The sequence below is a fragment of the Rhinatrema bivittatum genome, chromosome 3, assembly GCF_901001135.1.
Source record: "Rhinatrema bivittatum chromosome 3, aRhiBiv1.1, whole genome shotgun sequence".
In the NCBI taxonomy this organism is placed as follows: domain Eukaryota; kingdom Metazoa; phylum Chordata; class Amphibia; order Gymnophiona; family Rhinatrematidae; genus Rhinatrema; species Rhinatrema bivittatum.
In genome coordinates, this window is record NC_042617.1 from 255433125 (window position 1) to 255453748 (window position 20624).

Sequence of the window (20624 nt, forward strand, 5' to 3'; positions counted from 1 at the left end):
GCTTTAAAAAAGAGAGAAGACTTTAAGGCTTTTCTAAATTTTACGTAGTCTTTGTTGTGAGTGAACTGTTTAGTGGACCCTTGGGCCGACCTGTGAGAGACTGAGGAGAGGTGTACTATAGTCTCTGGTGAGTGACAGTTCGGGAGGCGGATACCAGGCAGGAGCTGGATGTGAGCTTCACCCTGGAAGCCGGTACTCCCCCGGGAGGAGCCCGGCCGCTGGGACTTAGGAGATCACGGAAGCTGGAACGGGAGCAGGCAGGCAGGGATCCGGACTCAGGCAGGAACTGAAGCGGGCTGGAGCTGGAACCGGACAGGAACTATGGCACGACTCGGAACTGGAACCAGGCAGGAACTGCGGCAAGACTCGGAACCGGAACCAGGCAGGAACTGCGGCAAGACTCAGAACTGGAACCAGGCAGGAACTGAAGCAGGACTGGCTACTGGAACCAGACAGGAGCAGAAGCAAGACTGGCTACTGGGACCTGGAACTGAAGCAGAACAGGTTACTGCAAGCAAGCTGGACAAAAGCAAGACTTGGGCACAGAGCGAAACAAGTCTCAGGCAGGAACGGAGTCGCTAACGCAATAGCATCCTCCGGGGCACGATGCAATAGAGGACCGCAAGGAACCCCACTGCAAGGCCAAGAGGATCTGGAGTGAAGGTTCTTTTATACTGCTGTATGCGGGCAACTCCCTGGGAGGAGTACACATGAACTGCCCCTCACCGGCCCTATAACTGAGGAAGAGTGCTGCGGGCCGGCCCCTAGGGAGAGGGCGTGGCCCAAACCAGGAAGTCCAAGCAGAGCCAAGCAAACCACAGGTAGGCCCCAGAGCATCGAGGCCTCCCAGGACCTGGAGCAAATCCTAGATAGTACACAGGCGAGGCCCTGGCTTTGGAGCGGCCTCCAAAAGAAAAAGGTAAGATACCTCCTGTGGCACAGCGACAGGAGGAATCGCAACACTCTTTCTTGAGGTGTAAGGAAAGCAGCAATGAGTTCCAAAAACAGGGAACCAAATACGAAAAACGAATTTGCCTAGATCTTTCAAAATGTATATCCCTTGACAATGGTTGCTGGGAAGAGCGTAGTGAAGGAGTCGGTACTTAAGGTGTGATCAAACTCAAGAGATATGAAGGGTCTCCCAAGCGCAAAGCTTTAAAAGTTATGTCTTGAATTAAATACGCAAAGATACTGGAAGCGAATGTGGTTCGAGGAAAAGGGGAGTGACATGATCAAAGTTAGATTCACCAAAAATTAATTTGGCTGCTGTGTTTTGAACTGTTTGGATCCGCCTCATGAAATAAAGCATTGCAGTAGTCCAAACTAGATAAAATGAGTGAGTGGATGAGTCAGGGTTTTAAGATCATCAAGATCCAGGAACGGTCAGAACCAACAAATGAAGCGCAGAAAAAAGTATGAGCTTTGCATCAAAGAGGCAATATGATTGGAGAATTTTTAGCATAGAACCAATTTTAACACCTAACCTAGTGTGGTGACAAAGAAGGTTGAACAGAAGTATGTTTACATATAAACCATATTGCCTAAGATTTGTCCAGACTGACTTTAAACAATTTCAACCAATCAGCAACCTTATTTAAGTAGCTATTAAAATTTGCAAGTGAATGTGGTGATTCTGGATCACAGCTTGCAATAAATTGAATATCATCTGCATAAAAACAGCTTGTGTATTCCAAACTGTTAGGAATTTTGGACCCTTGGCCTGAGGTGGGGTTGTTGCTACCTGAGGAGTTGGGCCCCACAGGTCCCCACCATCAGGAGGCGAGGCTGGCCGGGAACAGAGGCAAGTTGGAACTTCACCTGTGCAGACCGTCGCTCCCCGCAGGTTCAGCCCATGGGTGCTGGGGCCAGTAGGACTTAGGAGCGCCCCTGAATGGCTGGTCCCGGAGAGAGTAGCCGAAAGCATGCAGAGAGTATCAGAGAGATTAGGCACGGTTTGAGGCAGGTGCACTCCATGAGATCTGAGGGAAAAGAGTAACAGGGAGTGCAAGATCACTGCAGCTCTGAGGAGAGTAGAGTTGGACCATGTGGGAGTGGCCTCGAGATGAGGAGCTGCAGATGGATAGGCACGAACTGGAGTCCGCTGAATAAAGGTTAGAGTGGGAAACCCGCTGAGGGTAGCGTAGAGGAATGCCCCAAGGAGCGGGGCACCAAGACTCAGTCTGGAGGTGTACAGTACAGAGCCTACTCCCGAAGAGAGAAGGCACTGTGGCAAAAGTCCTCAAGGAGGAGCACCGTGGAGATTCCCAGGAGCTGTGGGTACTGCGGCTGGAGCTCACAGGTAGACTGGCGATCGACCTGGCCTCGATGAGCGGGAAGCGCTGAGAGAGAGTCCAGGTAGGGTTGTGCTGAGCCAGAACCCGCAGAGCGGGAAGCGCCAAGGAAGAGAGTCCAGTAAGAGTGCATTGAGCCAGGACCTGCGGAATGGGAGGTGCTGAGAGAGATAGTCTGGATAAGGTTGCGCTGAACCTGGCCCAGAGGAGTGGGAAGCACTGAAAGGAGTCCAGGTAATGTTGCACTGAGTCAGGCCCCGAGGAGCGGTAAGTGCTGAGAGGAGTCTGGGTAATGTTGCGCCGAGTCTGGCCCCGAGGAGCGGGAAGTGCTGAGAGGAGTCTGGGTAATGTTGCGCCGAGTCTGGCCCCGAGGAGCGGGAAGTGCTGAGAGGAGTCTGGGTAATGTTGCGCCGAGTCTGGCCCTGAGGAGAGGGAATCACTGATAAAGAGTCCAGCAAGGTAGCGCTAAGCCAGAACTTGCGGAGCGGGAGACTCTGAGAGAGAAACCCGGAAGGAGAAGCGCAGAGGTCCGACGACAGGAAACAACCGGTCCGTGGAGAGCATATGGCACCAACAGGAACCATGGAACTCATTGCCAAGTCGGTTAGTGGAGGCTAGAGGTGAAGCTTAAATACTCCGGGTCCATGATGTCATCAGCCGGGGATGAACCCGGAGTTCCTGCCAAAGGCCCTTTAAAGGAAGGGCAGATGGTGCGCATGCCTAGTGAGGCCCAAGATCGGAGTGTAGGTGATGTCCTTTTGTGGATTACAAACTGGTTAAAAGACAGGAAACAGAGAGTAGGATTAAATGGTCAATTTTCTCAGTGGAAAAGTGTAAACAGTGGAGTGCCTCAGGAATCTGTAATTGGACCGGTGCGTTTCAATATATATATATATATATATATATATAAATGATCTGTAAAGGAATACGACGAGTGAGGTTATCAAATTTGCAGATGATAGAAAATGATTCTGAGTAATTAAATCACAAGCAGACTGTGATACATTACAGGAGGACCTTGCAAGACTGGAAGATTGGGCATCCAAATGGCAGATGAAATTTAATGTGGACAAGTGCAAAGTGTTGCATATAGGGAAAAATAATCCTTTCTGTAGTTACACGATGTTAGGTTCCATATTAGGAGCTACCACCCAGGAAAAAGATCGAGGCATCATAGTGGATAATACTTTAAAATCGTCGGCTCAGTGTGCTGCAGCAGACAAAAAAGCAAACAGAATGTTAGGAATTATTAGGAAGGGAATGGTTAATAGAATGGAAAATGTCATAATGCCTCTATCTCGCTCCATGGTGAGACCGCACCTTGAATACTTTGTACAATTCTGGTCGCCGCATCTCAAAAAAGATATAATTGCGATGGAGTAGGTACAGAGAAGGGCAACCAAAATGATAAAGGGGATGGAACAGCTCCCCTATGAGGAAAGACTGAAGAGGTTAGGGCTGTTCAGCTTGGAGAAGAGACGGCTGAGGGAGGATATGATAGAGGTCTTTAAGATCATGAGAGGTATTGAACAAGTAGATGTGACTCGGTTATTTACACTTTCGAATAATAGAAGAACTAGGGGGCATTCCATGAAGTTAGCATGTGGCACATTTAAGACTAATCAGAGAAAATTCTTTTTCACTCAACGCACAATAAAGCTCTGGAATTTGTTGCCAGAGGATGTGGTTAGTGCAGTTAGTGTAGCTGGGTTCAAAAAAGGTTTGGATAAGTTCTTGGAGGAGTCCATTAATGGCTATTAATCAAGTTTACTTAGGGAATAGCCACTGCTATTAATTGCATCAGTATCATGGGATCCTCTTAGTGTTTGGGTAATTGCCAGGTTCTTGATGCCTGGTTTGGCCTCTGTTGGAAACAGGATGCTGGGCTTGATGGACCCTTGGTCTGACCCAGCATGGCGATTTCTTATGTTCTTATGGAACGGTAATAATTGGTGAAGCCAAGGAACCGTTGTAGGCTGGAGCCAATCCTGGATACTTTTTAGCTTCTGAGGGTCCATACAGAAGCCTTGGCTCAAGACGATGTAACCCAGGAAGGCTATGGTCTTCTGCTCAAAGGAGCATTTTTCAAGTTTGGTGTAGAGCTGGTTTTCTCGGAGACGCTGGAGAACGCAAGCGACGTCCTGATGATGGCTTTGCAGGTCCTTAGAAAAGATTAGGATATAGTCGAGATACACTATGACACATTGGTACAGCAGGTCTCTGAAGATCTCATTCATTAAGTTCTGAAAGACAGTTGGGGCGTTGCAAAGGCCAAACGGCATCACGAGATATTCGTAATGACCATCTCCCTTATTAAAAATCTGTCTTCCATTCATCTCCTTCGCAGATATGAACCAGGTTATATGCCCCTCTTGAGATCACGTTTGGAAAAAATCTTTACCCTCTGTAGTGTCGAAGAGCTCAGAAATGAGAGGAAAAGGGTAATGGTCCTTCTGAATGAAGGACGGAGTGAATCGTCTTTCTTCCCCACAAAAAAAAACCTGCTGCGGCGGGAGACTTGGAGGGTCGGATGAAGCCTTTGGCCGGATTCTCGCAGATGTAATAAGACATGGCTTGCATTTCAGTGAGGGACAGAGGGTAAATCCTACTCCGAGGAGGCTTTGTGTTGGGAAGTAGATTGTGCCATCAATCATAGGCTTGGTGAGGAGGTAGGGTGCCAGCAGCCTTCTTGGAGAAGACATCCGCAAAAGCTGAATATTGAGGAGGAAGGCTGGGAGGTAGAAGTGAGGTATTAAAGCAAAGCCGGGGAGAAACAGGCTCCAGGCAGTTGGAGTGACAGGAAGGGCTCCAGCGAGAGAGTTGCAGTGTGGCCCAGTCGAACTGGGGGGCATGCTTTTGTATCCACAGCAGGCCCAAGACCACCGGGTGTACGGCTTTGTCTTAACATATGAAAGAAGATGGATTCCACATACAGGGATCCTGTTCGAAGATGGAGTGGAATGGTGACATGGGTGACCCGCCCAGGCAATGGTTCTCCGTGGATGGAGGAAAGAAGCAGAGGTACCGGGGTGAAGACGGTGGGGAGCCGAAAGTGTTCCATGAGTTGTGTCAATATAAAGTTGCCTCTGGCTCTGGAATCCACAAAGGCCAAGGTATGGAATTATTGGTCATAAATTGTAATTGAGACAGGTAGGGTTAGTGGAGGAGATGGAGAAGGCAGGCCTAGGAGCAGTCCTCCTGCCGAACCTAGGCCCGAGAGTATCCCGGACACACGGGACAGGCAAGTAATGCATGTCCGGAGTTCCCGCAGTAAAGGCAAAGGCCCGACCACTGGCATCTGCGTCGTTCTTCGGGCGAGAGCTTACTCTGACCCAATTGCATGAGCTCCTCTGCTGTTTTGTTTTGGGGAAGAGAATCCACCCTAGGAGATGGAGAGCATTGAGCATGGCGCAAGCTTGCCATAGACTTCTTGGTGGCTTAGACTTTCTGTGAATGCTCCTGGAGACGCCAATCGTCTCCAGGAGCGTTCACAGCGAGGTCGATTAGGGAATCAAGGGATGAAGGCAACTCACGGGCTGCCAACTTGTCTTTGATGCGGGAGTTTAATCCTTCCAGAAAGATGGCACAAAGGCAGTCAAGGTCCCAATGTAGCTAGGAAGCCAGAGTGCGGAATTCTATGACGTAGTTAGCTAGGGACCGGGCACCTTGCCAGAGATGAAGAAGTGTGGGTCATCGAAGACGGATTGGAACAAGGCAAGAAACTTGGGCAGATCTCGTAGAACTGGGTCTGCACACTCCCAAAGAGGCGAAGCCCAAGCCAAGGCCTTGCCATCCAGGAGGGAGAGGATGTAGGTGATTTTTATAATGATGTCTGGGAAGTAGGCTGGTTGCAGGCAAAAATGCATATTACATTGATTTAGGAATCCTCTGCACAACAGAGGGTTCCCAGAGAATCAAGGAGGTGCCGGTAAAGGAACTGTCGGCCATGTAACCGGCATGAAGGCCAAGGTGTTGGAAGACGGCGTAGTTACCACTGTGGCGGCAACCAATTGATTACTTAAATTCTCTACTGCAGCTGCTAAGGTTTCCAGGATCTTTTGCTGTTCGATGATCCTTTGTGCCAGGCCAGGAATGGCCTGAATTACTGAGGCCTCTGCCGGCTCCATGGACTTGGCAATCTGTTAGGAATTGTGGACCCTTGGCCTGAGGTGGGGTTGTTGCTACCTGAGCCCCACAGGTCCCCCACCGTCAGGAGGCAAGGCTGGCCGGGAAGCTGGAACTTCACCTGTGCTGACCCTTGTTCCCCGCAGGTTGAGCCCTCAGGTGCCGGGGCCAGTAGGACTTAGGAGTGCCCCTGTGTGGCTGGTCCCGGAGAGGGTAGGTGAAAGCATACAGAGAGTGTCAGAGATTAGGCACGGTTCAAGGCAGGTGCACTCCAGTAGATGAGAGGGAAAAGAGTAAAAGGGAGTACAAGATCACTGCAGCTCTGAGGAGAGTAGAGCCAGGACCACATGGGAGTGGCCTCGAGATGAGGAGCTGCAGATGGAGAGGCATGAACTGGAGTCCGCTGAATAAAGGTTAGAGCGAGAAACCTGCTGAAGCAAGTGCCTGGAGGGTAGAGTAGAGGAATGCTCCGAGGAGAGGGCACCAAGACTCAGTCTGGAGGTGTACAGTACAGAGCCTACTCCCGAAGAGAGAAGGCACTGTGGCAAAAGTCCTCAAGGAGGAGCAACGTAGATTCCCAGGAGCTGGTATACTGCAGCTGGAGCTCATAGGAAGACTGGCACTGGACCTGGCCCCGAGGAACAGGAAGCGCTGTTTTGGGTAATTGCCAGGTCCTTATGGCCTGGATTGGCCACTGTTGGAAACAGGATGCTGGGATTGATGGACCCTTGGTCTGACCCCATATGGAATGTTCTTATGTTAGAGTCCAGGTAGGGTTGCGCTGAGCCAGGACCCGCAGAGCGGGAAGCGCCGAGGGAAAGAGTCCAGTAAGAGTGCGTTGAGCCAGGACCCGCGGAGTGGGAGGTGCTGATAGAGAGAGTCCGGATAAGGTTGTGCTGAACCTGGCCCCGAGGAGTGGGAAGCGCTAATGGAGAGTCCAAGGAGGTTGCGCTTAGCCAGGCCTCGAGGAGCAGGAAGTGCTGAGAGGAGTCCGGGTAATGTTGCGCCAAGTCTGGCCCTGAGGAGCGGGAAGCGCTGAGAGAGAGTCCAGCCCGCAGAACAGGAGACGCTTAGAGAGAAACCCAGAAGGAGAAGCACAGAGGTCCGACGACAGGAAACAACCTACCCGTAGAGAGAATATGGCATCAACAGGAACCATAGAACTCGTTGCCAAGTTGGTTAGTGGAGGCTAGAGGTGAAGCTTAAATACTCCGGGTCCATGATGTCATCAATCTGGGACGAACGCAGAATTCCCGCCTTAGGCCCTTTAAAGGAAGGGCAGATAGCACACGCTTAGAGAGACCCAGTACCAGAGTGTAGGTCGGTGGCGTTCCGACCACCACATGGAGTGCAGAGAGCCGGGAGGAAACGTGGTGGTGGTGACTGACCACCACAGCAAGAGCACCGGAATTGGAGAGCCAGGCATGACATGACGTGAGTTGAGCCTGCCACGGACGGTGGTCATAACACAAACTTTGAATCAAAGTGGCAAGGGGGACCAAATATAGATCGAAAAGAATAGAAGATAATATAGAACCTTGAGGCACACCATAGTTTAAAGAGCTGGATAAAGAAACTGTGTAATTCCAAGTAACACTGTACGATCAATCCTCTGAAAAAGATTTAAGCCAGTCGGTAGATTTATCCTGAATACCAATATCAAACAAGCAATGACTGATGATCGACCATATCAAATGCAGCACTCGGATCAAGACAGACTAGTAAAGCCTCTTTACCCCTGTCCAGATACATAGCAGTGCTGTTGATCGAGGTTACAAGAGCTGTTTCAGTACTATGGTCCTTTCTGTACTCAGACTCATGAGAGGCATCTAAGAAAGCTAGGGAGTCATGGGATAGGAGGCGATGTCCTTTCGTGGATTACAAACTGGTTAAAAGACAGGAAACAGAGAGTAGGATTAAATGGACAATTTTCTCAGTGGAAAAGGGTAAACAGTGGAGTGCCTCAGGGATCTGTAATAAATGATCTGGAAAGGAATACAACAAGTGAGGTTATCAAATTTGTGGATGATACAAAATTATTCAGAGTAGTTACATCACAAGCAGATTGTGATACATTGCAGGAGGACTTTGCGGGACTGGAAGATTGGGCATCCAAATGGCAGATGAAATTTAATGTGGACAAGTGCAAGGTGTTGCATATAGGGAAAAATAACCCTTGCTGTAGTTACACAATGTTAGGTTCCATATTAGGAGCTACCACCCAGGAAAAAGATCTAGGCATCATAGTGGATAATGCTTTAAAATAGTCAGCTCAGTGTGCTGCGGCAGTCAAAAAAGCAAACAGAATGTCAGGAATTAATAGGAAGGGAATGGTTAATAAAACTGAAAATGTCATAATGCCTCCATTTTGCTCCATGGTGAGACCACACCTTAAATTCTGTGTACAATTCTGGTCGCCGCATTTCAAAAAGATATAGTTGCGATGGAGAAGGTACAGAGAAGGGCAACCAAAATGATAAAGGGGATGGAATAGCTCCCCTATGAGGAAAGGCTGAAGAGGTTAGGGCTGTTCAGCTTGGAGAAGAGACAGCTGAGGGGGATTAGGTCTTTAAGATCATGAGAGGTCTTGAATGAGTAGATGTGACTCGGCTATTTACACTTTCAAATAATAGAAGGACTAGGGGGCATTCCAGGAAGTTAGCAAGTAGCACATTTAAGACTAATCGGAGAAAATTCTTTTTTCACTCAACGCACAATAAAGCTCTGGAATTTGTTGCCAGAGGATGTGGTTAGTGCAGTTAGTGTAGCTGGGTTCAAAAAAGGTTTGGATAAGTTCTTGGAGGAGAAGTCCATTGACGGCTATTAATCAAGTTTACTTAGGGAATAGCTACTGCTATTAATTGCATCAGTAGTATGGGATCTTCTTAGTGTTTGGGTAATTGCCAGGTTCTTATGGCCTGGATTGGCCACTGTTGGAAACAGGATGCTGGGCTTGATGGACCCTTGGTCTGACCCAGCATGGCAATTTCTTATGTTCTTATGCTTTGGATGCACTATGAATGTTTTATCTAAAAAAAAATAAATCTGAAATTGATACTCTACCACTTTTTTGATAATCCTAGTAAGTGCTGGCAAATTAGAAATGGAGGAGGAATAGCCTAGTGGTTAGAGCAGTGGACTATGAACCAGGAGACCAAGGTTCAAGTCCCACTGTCGCTCCTTGGGCAAGTCACTTTACCCTATATTGCCTCAGGTACAAAAACTTAGATTGTAAGCCCTCTGGGGATAGAGAAATACCTACAGTACCTGAATATAAACCGGTGTGATATCTCAATTGAGATGAATGTCGGTATATAATAATAAAAAAAAAATAAAAATTGGACAATTGGAAATCAGTGTCCAAATGGGATTTCTTAAGAACTGGTCGAAAATGGTGGATTTAAGTGATGGAGGCAGTCCAAGCCCTTTTCTCTCTCTCTCTCCTCAACCTCCCCTCTTACTCTCGTTGTCTTCTCTTCCCAAAGAACTTCAAATCTGTTCGGATCCTGCCTCCCTCTCCCATTGCTGTGCAGGACTTCTAACCAGGTCCCCACTGTTCATCTTGCTATCAGGGCTTGCGCTTCTTTTCTACCTCCTGCCCACTGCCTGGTGAGTTCAACTGTTCAGGCAGTGGGCAGGAGGAAGAAAAAAAGGCATGGGCCAGCAGCGAGGAACAGCTGGGGCCTGCTTAAATGCCTTGCTGGGCTTGGGAACCAAGGGGGAGAAAGGCATGAGCAGGGAGGAGAGAGTGGAGCACGGCTGATTCAATGGTGCTGTTGCATCTGCTGACTGGGGTCCACCTCCTTCAGACCACGCAGTCCAGTTCTAATGCTGCCTTCCCTGCTGCTGACCCTTTGGTTTACCTTAGTGTCGTGGCAGTAGATGAAGGAAAGGCTGCTAAGCATACGTTGTCATCCGCTTTCTAAGCCCTTCTCTTTTGCTCCCAACCTCTCCTCATCGGCAAGAGTTGCAGGCAGCACTTAACTGCACAGACTGTCAACTTCTTGCCTGTGGCACCAGCCTCATGGTAATCCACAAGACTGACCCCACAGACAGGATGTTGACAATCTGTGCAGCTGAATACTGCTCCTCTCTTGCCGGTGGTTGGAGGGAGGGAGAAAGAGAGACAGGTCGAAACTGGATCTATTTAGTGTCTGCTCCTGCCCTTGTCAGGATGAAGAAAAGAGGAGCAGAAGTGAATAACAGAAGCCTATCTCCTCTGGCTGACTCACTGTGCTGTGCTCTCCCCCACTACGAGCTGCCACCCCATGTAAGTGCTCAAGTAGTCCAGTGGTAGAGGGAAGTCTCTGTTGCAGTCTTTTACATGGAATCCAGGGGGAAGGAGTGGCTGAATAGATAAGTCTTGACTTCTCACCATCTCTCCGCTTCTCTAGGATATACATATTTTGGTCCTTAAGTCTCCTCAAGTCTTTTGGTGCAGTTTTTGCTCTGGATCACGGCTATCCTCTCCCTAGCTTTTTGAAGTATGGCTTCCAGAACGTAGCATAGTACTCCAAGTAATGCCCTGCCTCCTTTTCCTGCTAGTTATGCCTCTCTATGCAACCTAACATCCCTTTGGTTTTAGTCACCACATTGTCACCCAGCTTCACTACCTTCAGATCATCAGTTACTAGCATCCCGAGATCTCTCAACTGGTATGTGTATATCAGTCTCTCACCCTCCATCTCATACGTCTGCATTGGATCTCTGCATTTTTTTGGCCTTGAAATGGCTTAGGAATGAGTTTCATTTCTAACAGGGTATACACAAAACAACTCCATTTGGTGATTGCCCTGATAGAGTTCCAGTAGCATGAAATCTGAAAATACTTTCAAACTGACTTTGTGATGCATTGCTACCTTTTCCAAGGTTATTCTCCTGAGCCTCTCCTAGTTTAAGTACCAGAGAACATGTCTCTTTTGCTTGTCCATTGATTCTAAGGTTTGAAGTTTTTAAATTGGCTGTGATATGTTTTAAAAGTCCAACAAGACTGATGTTGTAGTACATGAGTTTTCTAGACCACAAAGGTATCTTTGTCAGTTGTGGAAGAGACCCATATGGTGGTCAGGAAAGCTCATGTACTCAACATCTTTTTGTTTGGTCCTCTATAAACTATCACAATCTACAAAGATTCTAATTTATTCCCTGCCCAATATGGTGCTAGCACTTTGCGTTAACACAAATACACGCCGATATGCCCAATGCAAGTTAAGTGATTTGCAGGTTATGGTAGTGTTGGCATTTATCCTAGTCTGAGCTCCTCAAGGGAAAGAATTTTCTCTGATTAGTTTTAAATGTGCTACTTGCTAACTTCATGGAGTGCCACCTAGTCCTTCTATTATCTGAAAAGCAAAAGATAGGAAATAGGGGAACTATTCATCTGGATATCCTGAAAACCAGACCCATTTGTGGCACTCCAGATCTGGAGTCGCTTACCCTATTAGAAGTGGGACACTGATGCATATTAAGCCTTACTGAATCAAACCCTTAGTGGTTTTTTCCCATTATATGAATTTGACCCTAAAAATAATGTAAATCTTACTTTATATCCTGTGATTGTACCTAGAAGACAGAGGGTTGAGACCAGAGGCAGGGTTTGATTTATAATTCTCTTTTTATATTTAGAGTATATACTGTTCCACACAGAGTTGCCTAAAATGCAGGGCTGTTTGGATCTCCTGTTAAACCTATTGAAAGCAAGCCCACTAGTAGAACATAAATTCCCTGCTGGGTCAGACCAAGGTTCATCATGCTCAGTATCCCGTCTCCGACAGTGGCCAGTCTTGGTCACAAGTAACCAGCAGATCCTCCATAGTTGATCTATTTCTTGCATCTCACTCTCAGGGTAAGCGATGGCTTTCCCCAAGTCTACTTTGCTAATAACTGTTTATGGACTTATTCTTCAGGAACTGGTCCAGTCCTCTTTTGAACCCCACTATGTTAATTACCTTGACCACATCCTCTGGCAACAGATTCCATAACTTGGTTGTGCACTGAATGAAAAAAATACTTCCTGTGATGTTTTAAATCTGCTGGTTGCTTAGGACTAGGGACACTACGTGAAACTAGCAACCAGCAGATTTAAAACAAATCGCAGGAAGTATTTTTTTCACTCAGCGCTTTGGAATCTGTTGCCAGAGAATGTGGCAGAAAAAGACCATTATGGCCTATCTAGCTTCCCATCCACATCAACTAATTGACTCTACGATCCCTGCTGCCCCCTCAGAGACCTTCTGTTTATCCCATGCCTTCTTGAAGACAGTACCTGAATTCGTCTCCACCACCTCTACAGAGAGGCTATTCCATGCATCCTCTACCCTCTCGGTAAAGAAATAGTTCCTTACTGTTAAGCCTACCCCCTTTCACACTCTTATGATCCTTCCTTCTAAAGCCTCCTTTTCTTTGAAAGAGGCCTGTCTCCTCTACATGGAAACCTTGGAGGTATTTAAATGTCTATTATTTGCCCTGTCCCGTCTTTCCTCTAGGATATACATGTTTCTCCGAGGACAAGCAGGATGGCAGTCCTCACACGTGGGTGACACCATCAGATGGAGCCTGGCACGGAAAACCTATGTCAGTTTCTAGAACTTTGACCGAGCCTCATGGACCTCATTAAAGCTTAAGTAACCATTCCCTATTCACCCATTCCAGCCATGCATGATTTTATAACTCTGTCATATCCCCTCTGTCATTTCTTCTTCCAGCTAAAGAGCTTTAATCTGTTTAGCCTTTTTCCATAAGGGTGCTTTATGCTCCCCTTTATCGTTTTTGTTGCCTTCTCTGTGCCTTTTCTATGTCTGTCTTTTTTGAGATGAGGCAACCAGAACTTCACACAGTACTCAAGGTTGTGTTCACATCATGGATCTAGACAACGACATTATGATAGTATTGTTCATATAATTCCTAATATTCCATTTGCCTTTTTGACTGCCGCCGCCGCAGATCTCCGAAGCCTTGTGGGTAATACTTTGAAGACTTCAAAGTATTACCCACAAGGCTTTGGAGATCCTTTTCCTGGGTGATGACTCCTATCGCAGAACCCAGTATGATGTACCTGTACTTGGGATAATGTTTTCCATCTGCCATTTAGATGCCCAATCGCTTAGTCTTACAAGATATCCTTTTGCAGATCCTTATACTACGCTGTTTTAACCTTTCAAAACAATTGTGCGACATCTGCAAATATGGTCACCTTACTCATTGTTCCTGTTTCTAGATCATTTATGAATGTGCTAAATACCACAGGTCCTAGTATAGACCCCTAGGGGATGTCACCATTTGAAAAACTGACCATTTAGTCCTACCCTCTGTTTCTTGTCTTCTATTGTGGATTGCTAACTGGATAAGACACTACCTCCTATCCCATGACCTCCCAATTTCCTGAGGGTTCTCTCATGGGGAACCTTGCCAGATGCCTTCTGAAAATCCAAATACACTATTTCAACCAGCTCACCTTTATCTGCATGTTTTACATGTTCAAAAAATCTAGTAAAGTGGTAAGGCAAGACTTCCCTTAACATGGTTTTTGCAAACTCTTCCTCATTAAACCATGCCTGTTTATGTGGGCAGTAAATTCATTTTTAAGAATGGCTTCTACTATTTTGCCCAGGCTCACCGGTCTATAGTTTCCCAGATCACCCTTGGGGCTCTTTGTAAAAACTGGCATCACATTGGCCCCTCTACAGTCTTCAGGTACTGTGGTGCAAAGCAGATAAAACAAAAACCCATATTTGATTTATTTCTATTTATATTGGCTCATTTAAATAATATTTTAAAGTAAGTACTAGTAAAATGTATTTGGTGACCTGGCATTTTCCTCCTGCTGCATTTGGGCTTTCAGCTCAACTGGAACCAGTCTCTATTAGGCTCAGAGCCAAATTTAAGATTTTAGTGTCCAAGGGCAGGGTTGGAGAGTGGAGGGCGGAAGACCCTGGAGATTGGAAAGTGGGATAAAGCCCTCCTCCCCTCCAAAGTACCATAGCAGCACCCCTTTGAAGTGGATAGTGGAAGAAGTCCCCTCCTTGGCACAGATGCTCTCATCTTTGGCCTGGATATTTGGCACCCTAGGCAATTGCCTTTAAGATCTGATCAGTATTGAGCAAGTCTGCATCATCTGACTGTGATACCTCCTCCGACTTATGCAGCTTACTCACTGGGTATTGCCTTTTACTTGAGAGACTTAACACTTGTAAAATGATTCAGGCTAGCACATGACCTACATGTTTTTCCCATATGCTGGACATTGTTCTCTCTCACCCTTATGTATATTGCCACAATAACTATGTGCTGCAGATTTGGTTTCAGGTGAGATAGTCTATGGCTTCTTGCGGCAGTCATCTGTGCTTTGCCGATGCTTATCTGTGGCATTAACCCTGTTAGCCTGCAGGTCCTGTTGCATAGTTCTCATCTGCAAGCCAATAAGTTCCACAGCTATATTCAGATTTTAGACTCATTCTCAGAAGATGGTGACATATGCACGCATTGGCTATACCAAGGACTAGTTTATCCTAAATCATTTCATCATTCAGTGGCAGTGGTATAGTGAGGGGATGGGGGGGGGGGGGGGATCAAAGGTGCTGGGCTGTAGGAGGTCCCTGGGGGCCTCTCTTGTATTTTTTTCAGCTGCATGCAGGTAGAAAGCAAGAAGAGGATGTTATTTGAAATGTCTGCTGTTTCTGTGACTTTAAGCATTTTTACAAGGAGGATGGTGGGGCAGGGGAGGCAACACAAATGTATTGGCCCCCGGGGGGCCAGAAACCCTTGCTACACCACTGTTCAGAGAGCCATCTCACATGTCACTGCTTTCTCTCTCACAGGTGTGATAATGTTGGCAGTGGATTCACCCCCTCATTTCCAATAGCCAATTATATATCTTTCACATATTACATTTTTTGTAGGCCTGAAATAAGACTTCTAATGCTTCAAGGATGGACTCAAATTGTGCTTATAAACATGGCAGCATTCAGTACCCATCTCTCTTCTCAATGTAGCTGTCTGCATTTCGACTATCTTCTCTTTTAAGGCTGGGGCTAGAGAGTAGTCTTCAAATTCTGGCCTGAAATCTTTCACTTTACTACTTGTCACTACTGACCTTCGTGCCTTGTGGGGTGGGATTGCTGTTCGCAGCTTCCATAATGCAGCAGCAATGTTCTCGTTTCTTCAACCTCCATAGGAGGACACATGCAACCTTAAATTAATATTATTGTAATCCTTGCCTTCTACTTACAGTTCCTGAGCACACTGCACTCCAGAAACTCTCTACTTCAGATGTAGGGAAGCAGTACAGGTTCAGATACTTCTGACACCATCTTTCAAATGTAGAAAAAAAGACAACTGAAGGCTGCTAGTGAACGTGTGCCATGTTGTATTATCTAGCAAGCAATACATATAGTTAAAATAACAGCAGAGTCAAAAAGTAGAAAACAGTGAAATATAGGTTGTCATCTTGAGGCTGATTGTTAGAAGTTAATATCTCCTCCCCCTAAAGAGTGTACAATTTACATTGGAGTGTAGAAATGATTGTTACTTGCTCAAGGTCACACAAAGCAGTGGTAAAATTAGGAATTGAACAGCCCTCTGTCTCCACGTTGGCAGTTCTATGTACGAATCATTACACCACATTAATATTTCCTGGAAATTTAAGACGTTTATATTTAAAACATAGAAGAAAACAGGTAGAAAACAATGCCCTTGTGATTTTTGGGGAAAATGTTAGAGGCACATGATGAAGCTTGGAACAGATGCACATTGCGCTGTTTTTGCATTTCTTTTCCTATGCAGTACTTTTAGTAGGTAGGTACCACACACAACACTGCCTTGCTTTTGTTTCTGTTTTACATCATTCCCTTGCTGTCTTATTTTGCAGTTTTATACACCTGCTAATGTATGCTGTACTGTCCAGGATAAACATTTTACATCAATTCGAGATACGATAACTAAAACAAGTTGTACGCACACATGTAGGTAATGGAGCTCCTGGGTCCAAAGATCTTATAGTCCTACTAAAATGCGCCTTTCCAGCTCGGTCCTGTTACATTCAGTACTGTATTTTTCTCTCATCTGGTCGATTCATTTCTTTTTTTTTTCTTTCCTGTTTCATCACATGCTATTTCCTTCGTTTTAATCTCTGATTTTGCTCAGGCTTTTATTCTATTTTTTTCCCTTTTCAGTCTACCCCCCTCCTTTTCATGCATGGAGACAGAAAGGATATCGACATCACACTTCCCCCTCCAGAAAACAGAATGAAACCACTAATTGCCCACCAGCAGCCTTCCCAGCGTTGTGCGATTTGATCTGTTACGGTTTCCGTTGAGGTTTTCTCGTTTGCCCTTAACAAAAATGTCTGCGGTAGGCTGTGCGTCCCGTTTACTCTGATTGGTGGGGGTGGATAAGGTTCAAAGAGCAGCGGGCGGGGCTTAGTAGCTGCTCTGCAGCTTCAGCCCTGCAACAATGTAGCTAACTGCTGAACATCAGCTGTGAAAGGGGAAAACAACAGACCTCCGAGCTTTGGGGTTTCAGTATGCTTCAGGTTCCCTAGCGAAGTTGGTACATAAAACCGCGGGGCAAGGATCTAGGCACGTAACAAAGACTGCCATTTCTGTGTCTTTGTTCCTTTCATTTAAACAGTAATGAGAAAGAGAAACGATTCTTTCACCGGGGAGCATGACAGCTTTGGTGCAACTCCGCTGGTCAAGGACTGTCGCCTAAAAGATAACCTCAGGCTAGCGGGAAAGGCGACAAAGGACCCTTATCCTAAAGACTCGGATTCGGATAAAGGGATGAAAAGGTTCAGCAGGTAAGGAAGTACTGACATTGACACGCGCTTATACCTGGCTGGCTTAACCTTGTCCTGATATCGCTAGGAAAACATCCGTAAAATAAGCTTCCAACGCTGATCAATGTATGCTGCTTGCCACTAGTAACAGCGTCTTAACAAAATCGATAAAAGGAAGATGCATTTCATATCTTAACTGTGAATGCCCTTGTACATGCCTATAAAACTGTTTATCGTTTTTAATTGGAGGGAGGAGATTGTTTTTTGGTTAGGTTTAATGCATTTGTTTTTCTCGGGCGTGTTATGGCAAAAGTGCATGGAACTAGTCTGTGCTGGAATGATTATGTTTGAATACTTGAGCTTGAGAACTAGTTACTAGTCATGAAACGAATCGAATCTGCCAGACCAGAAATCATGCGACTGGGAATATTGTAACTTTGTATTTTTTTGTAAGTTTTGTTGGAAATTATATAATTAGGACATGTTTGGCAGAAATAATGAATCATTTATTAAATGATTTATCTAATATTGCAAAATAAGCATTTGGGTATTTAAAATGTAAATAGCAGTAATCAGAGTTGTTGCTCTCTGAAAAAAAAAAGCTGCAGGATTTTTAAAAAGCAAGAAACAGCAGGAGGAACTGCTTAACGTTTATAAATGCAAATAATAATGTAATCCCTTTTTTGAGAGTGATGATTCCCTTAGGGCACACATCTAATTTATACTCTGCGGGGCTGCTCAGGCTAACTGACCCCATCCCAAGCTTGACTCTTGTTCCCTGCGGGGGAGGAGATTCTTTTTATGGGGGTAGTCTCATCTGTGGCTCATTGGTAGCTGTGGCACCCCTGGAGGGAGATGCTGTAACAAAACAGGCAGGATCAGGCACTGGGTGTTAAATAATAATTTACTGATTGTTAAAGGCAAATTAAAAGTCCACCTTTGAATAAATATGTAGTTATAGTTGATTTTGTCACAAGAAGGATGTTTCACTCTCAGTAGGTTGTCCTTTCCTTCAGCAAACTGGTCAAGATTCCCATGGAGAAGTAAAATGTGCACTAAAAGCTCTCCCAGCTGCTTAACTGGGATTCCTATGTCAGGGGTCCTCTTCTACCTTAGCAAAAATCCATCCTACCTGATGCTCCAGCATCTTACCGAACACCCAGCCCTGTATCCTGGTCCCATGTTGGAGATGCGGATGGGGTCTCCTTTAGTTCTTCTGAAAGGTGACTCCTTGAGGTTAGGAACCTGCTGAGCCAGCCAAGTTCCAGTAAGGAGGGGTGGCCAAAAAACCTCCTCAGAACAAAAGAGAGAGACTTTCTAGTCAGGATCTTCCTAGACTGGTGTTTGTGCTGCCACAGGTGCTTGCCACATTCATGGGATGAGTGGGCTCACTGGTCTTCAACCCCTGCACGCTGAGTGCAGCCAGCGAGGATGACCTGCTTCAAAGGAGCAGGGTTAAACACCATCCCTTCTACAAAGAGTTCTCCCAGCCTTCACACACTTCACACAGTCAAGCCTGTCCCAGGTGCTTGCCACATTCAGGAAGTAAATGGTGTCACTGGTCTTCAGTCAAGGACATAAGCTTTCCTTACTGAAACTAAATGTCTAGAATCTACTGGCAGGTTGTGCACAGTGAATGCCCTCCAAAAAGAGACACTGATTAGGCGGAGAGGGACAAAAATCTATATCCTTTTCTGTGTCTGATCTTAAACTGACTCTAGCCACACCTTTAGTCACAAAGGATGGTTATAAATAGGCTCCAGATTTTCAGGACAGGTTGATTCAGTCCTGGTTTTAACCCATTGCATGCTTGATCTTATTCTGATTTCCCTATTGCATTCCCTAAGAAAAGCGAGACGGCAAGTACCTGCCTGCAGGGGAGTAAAACCAGGACTGGATCAACCTGTCCTGAAAAGCTGGAGCCAGTTGGCAACCCTAGTTATAAAGGGCATGAGCAACCAATCCTGGCTCTCCTAGATAGGAGGAGAGCAAGAGGTGATGGATAGCTCAACATATTGCATCTCTAGAAATGGAACTAGGGCTTACAGTGATGGACTGAGGGGTCTGGTCCCAATAATATTTAGGGTAGTGCTGAAACTGACAGATGTAGCTGCATCTTGGATAGCAACTTCAGTGGCTCCATTACCTTCCTTACAGGATCTCTGTTATAATTATAGCTGTGTACAGCCATGTGAATATAAAAAGAGATTTTGTTGTATCTGGGATACAAATTCAGATAAAAAAAAACTGAGATTGTAAATTTATAGTTTGAGATTTTGGTACACACTGTAAATACTGATAGGAGACCAAGATCATTCTGCTGGTAACCTTTATTTGAATTGCTTTTAGTGACTGCACAGGCAAGGTGAGAAATTATATTTTTGTATTTGAGAAAATCATTAATTTAAAGGGCATTATATTATGTGGTATGTTACAAGTCAATTTAATTTGTTTTGATATATGTTGTACACTGCCCAGAGCACAAGTTGATGTGGCAGTATATAAAAACAAATAAGCAATGAACAGAGAGGCTAATGCTAATATTTGTATTATGTTGAGAGAAAATAAATGGTAGGTATAGGACTGCCAGATAAGTTCCTAACGTACATTTATATAAAAGAGAAGGAATGGAACCACCTCAGCACTTGCAATTGATAAGAACAAACTATTGTCCCATCTGGAGTACTTTGTACTTTTTCATTTCTGGAAAAACCATCTGTTAGGTAAAGTAAAATATGTGTAGGGACCTTCAGTTTCAGTTTTTGTTTTATTTTTCTTGGGAATTTCAGTGTTATAACAAAAAAAAAAATCTGTGGAAAAATAATTCTTATAACAAATAGGAGAAAAAGCAGTGGAAATATCATTTTTTTCCTCCACTGGTTCTTCTTGTTTGTTCTAACAGTCATTTTTCCACTGTTTGGTTTTTTTTGTTGTTGTTGTTATAACACTGAAATGCCCAGGAAAAATAAAATTAAAAAAACTGCAAATCAAGGTCCTTAAGTGTGTGCCAAGTAATCTTTTAAAAGCACTCACTCCTTTTGTTTGTCTTTATAGAGATTTCTCATATTGAAAACGTGATTTTATTTATTTTTTATTTGTATTCTGCTTTTTGACATTTCAAAGCAGATTATATTTAGGTACTGAATATCAGAGAAAGAAGGAAACCTTCCGGGGAAAATAAATCACTTTTTCTATTCTGTAATGAGGCCTGCAGAATTGCTAGCTTGTGGTTGTGCTGTACAAGTGAGCACCGTAAAAGACACTACAGCATGGAGGATGCGTAACTATACGGACAAAATAGTCACCTATTGTGTCCTGTCCCAGGTAGATTTCTGCCTCTATTTCTTGAAGATTATCCTGGATATATCCATTTATTTATTTATTTATTTACCAGCCAGTTGGCTTGACAGTAGCCCTCCATTGATGCCAGAGCC

General features: G+C 45.2%; 1 protein-coding gene across 3 annotated transcripts in view; it reads left to right on the forward strand.

Annotated features, from left to right (window-relative positions):
- The window catches only part of ABHD12 (abhydrolase domain containing 12), a 349778-nt gene that overhangs the window by 32018 nt on the left and 297136 nt on the right, over positions 1–20624 (forward strand). Inside the window, exon 2 of one of the 3 annotated variants that reach the window (XM_029594492.1) lies at positions 17043–17211. In XM_029594492.1, the coding sequence (XP_029450352.1) occupies positions 17045–17211 (167 nt within the window). In that variant the 5' untranslated portion in view covers positions 17043–17044. Of the gene's footprint in view, positions 1–16799; positions 17212–20624 lie in introns of those variants that run through there. The other 2 variants (XM_029594493.1, XM_029594491.1) reach the window with 2 other exon arrangements.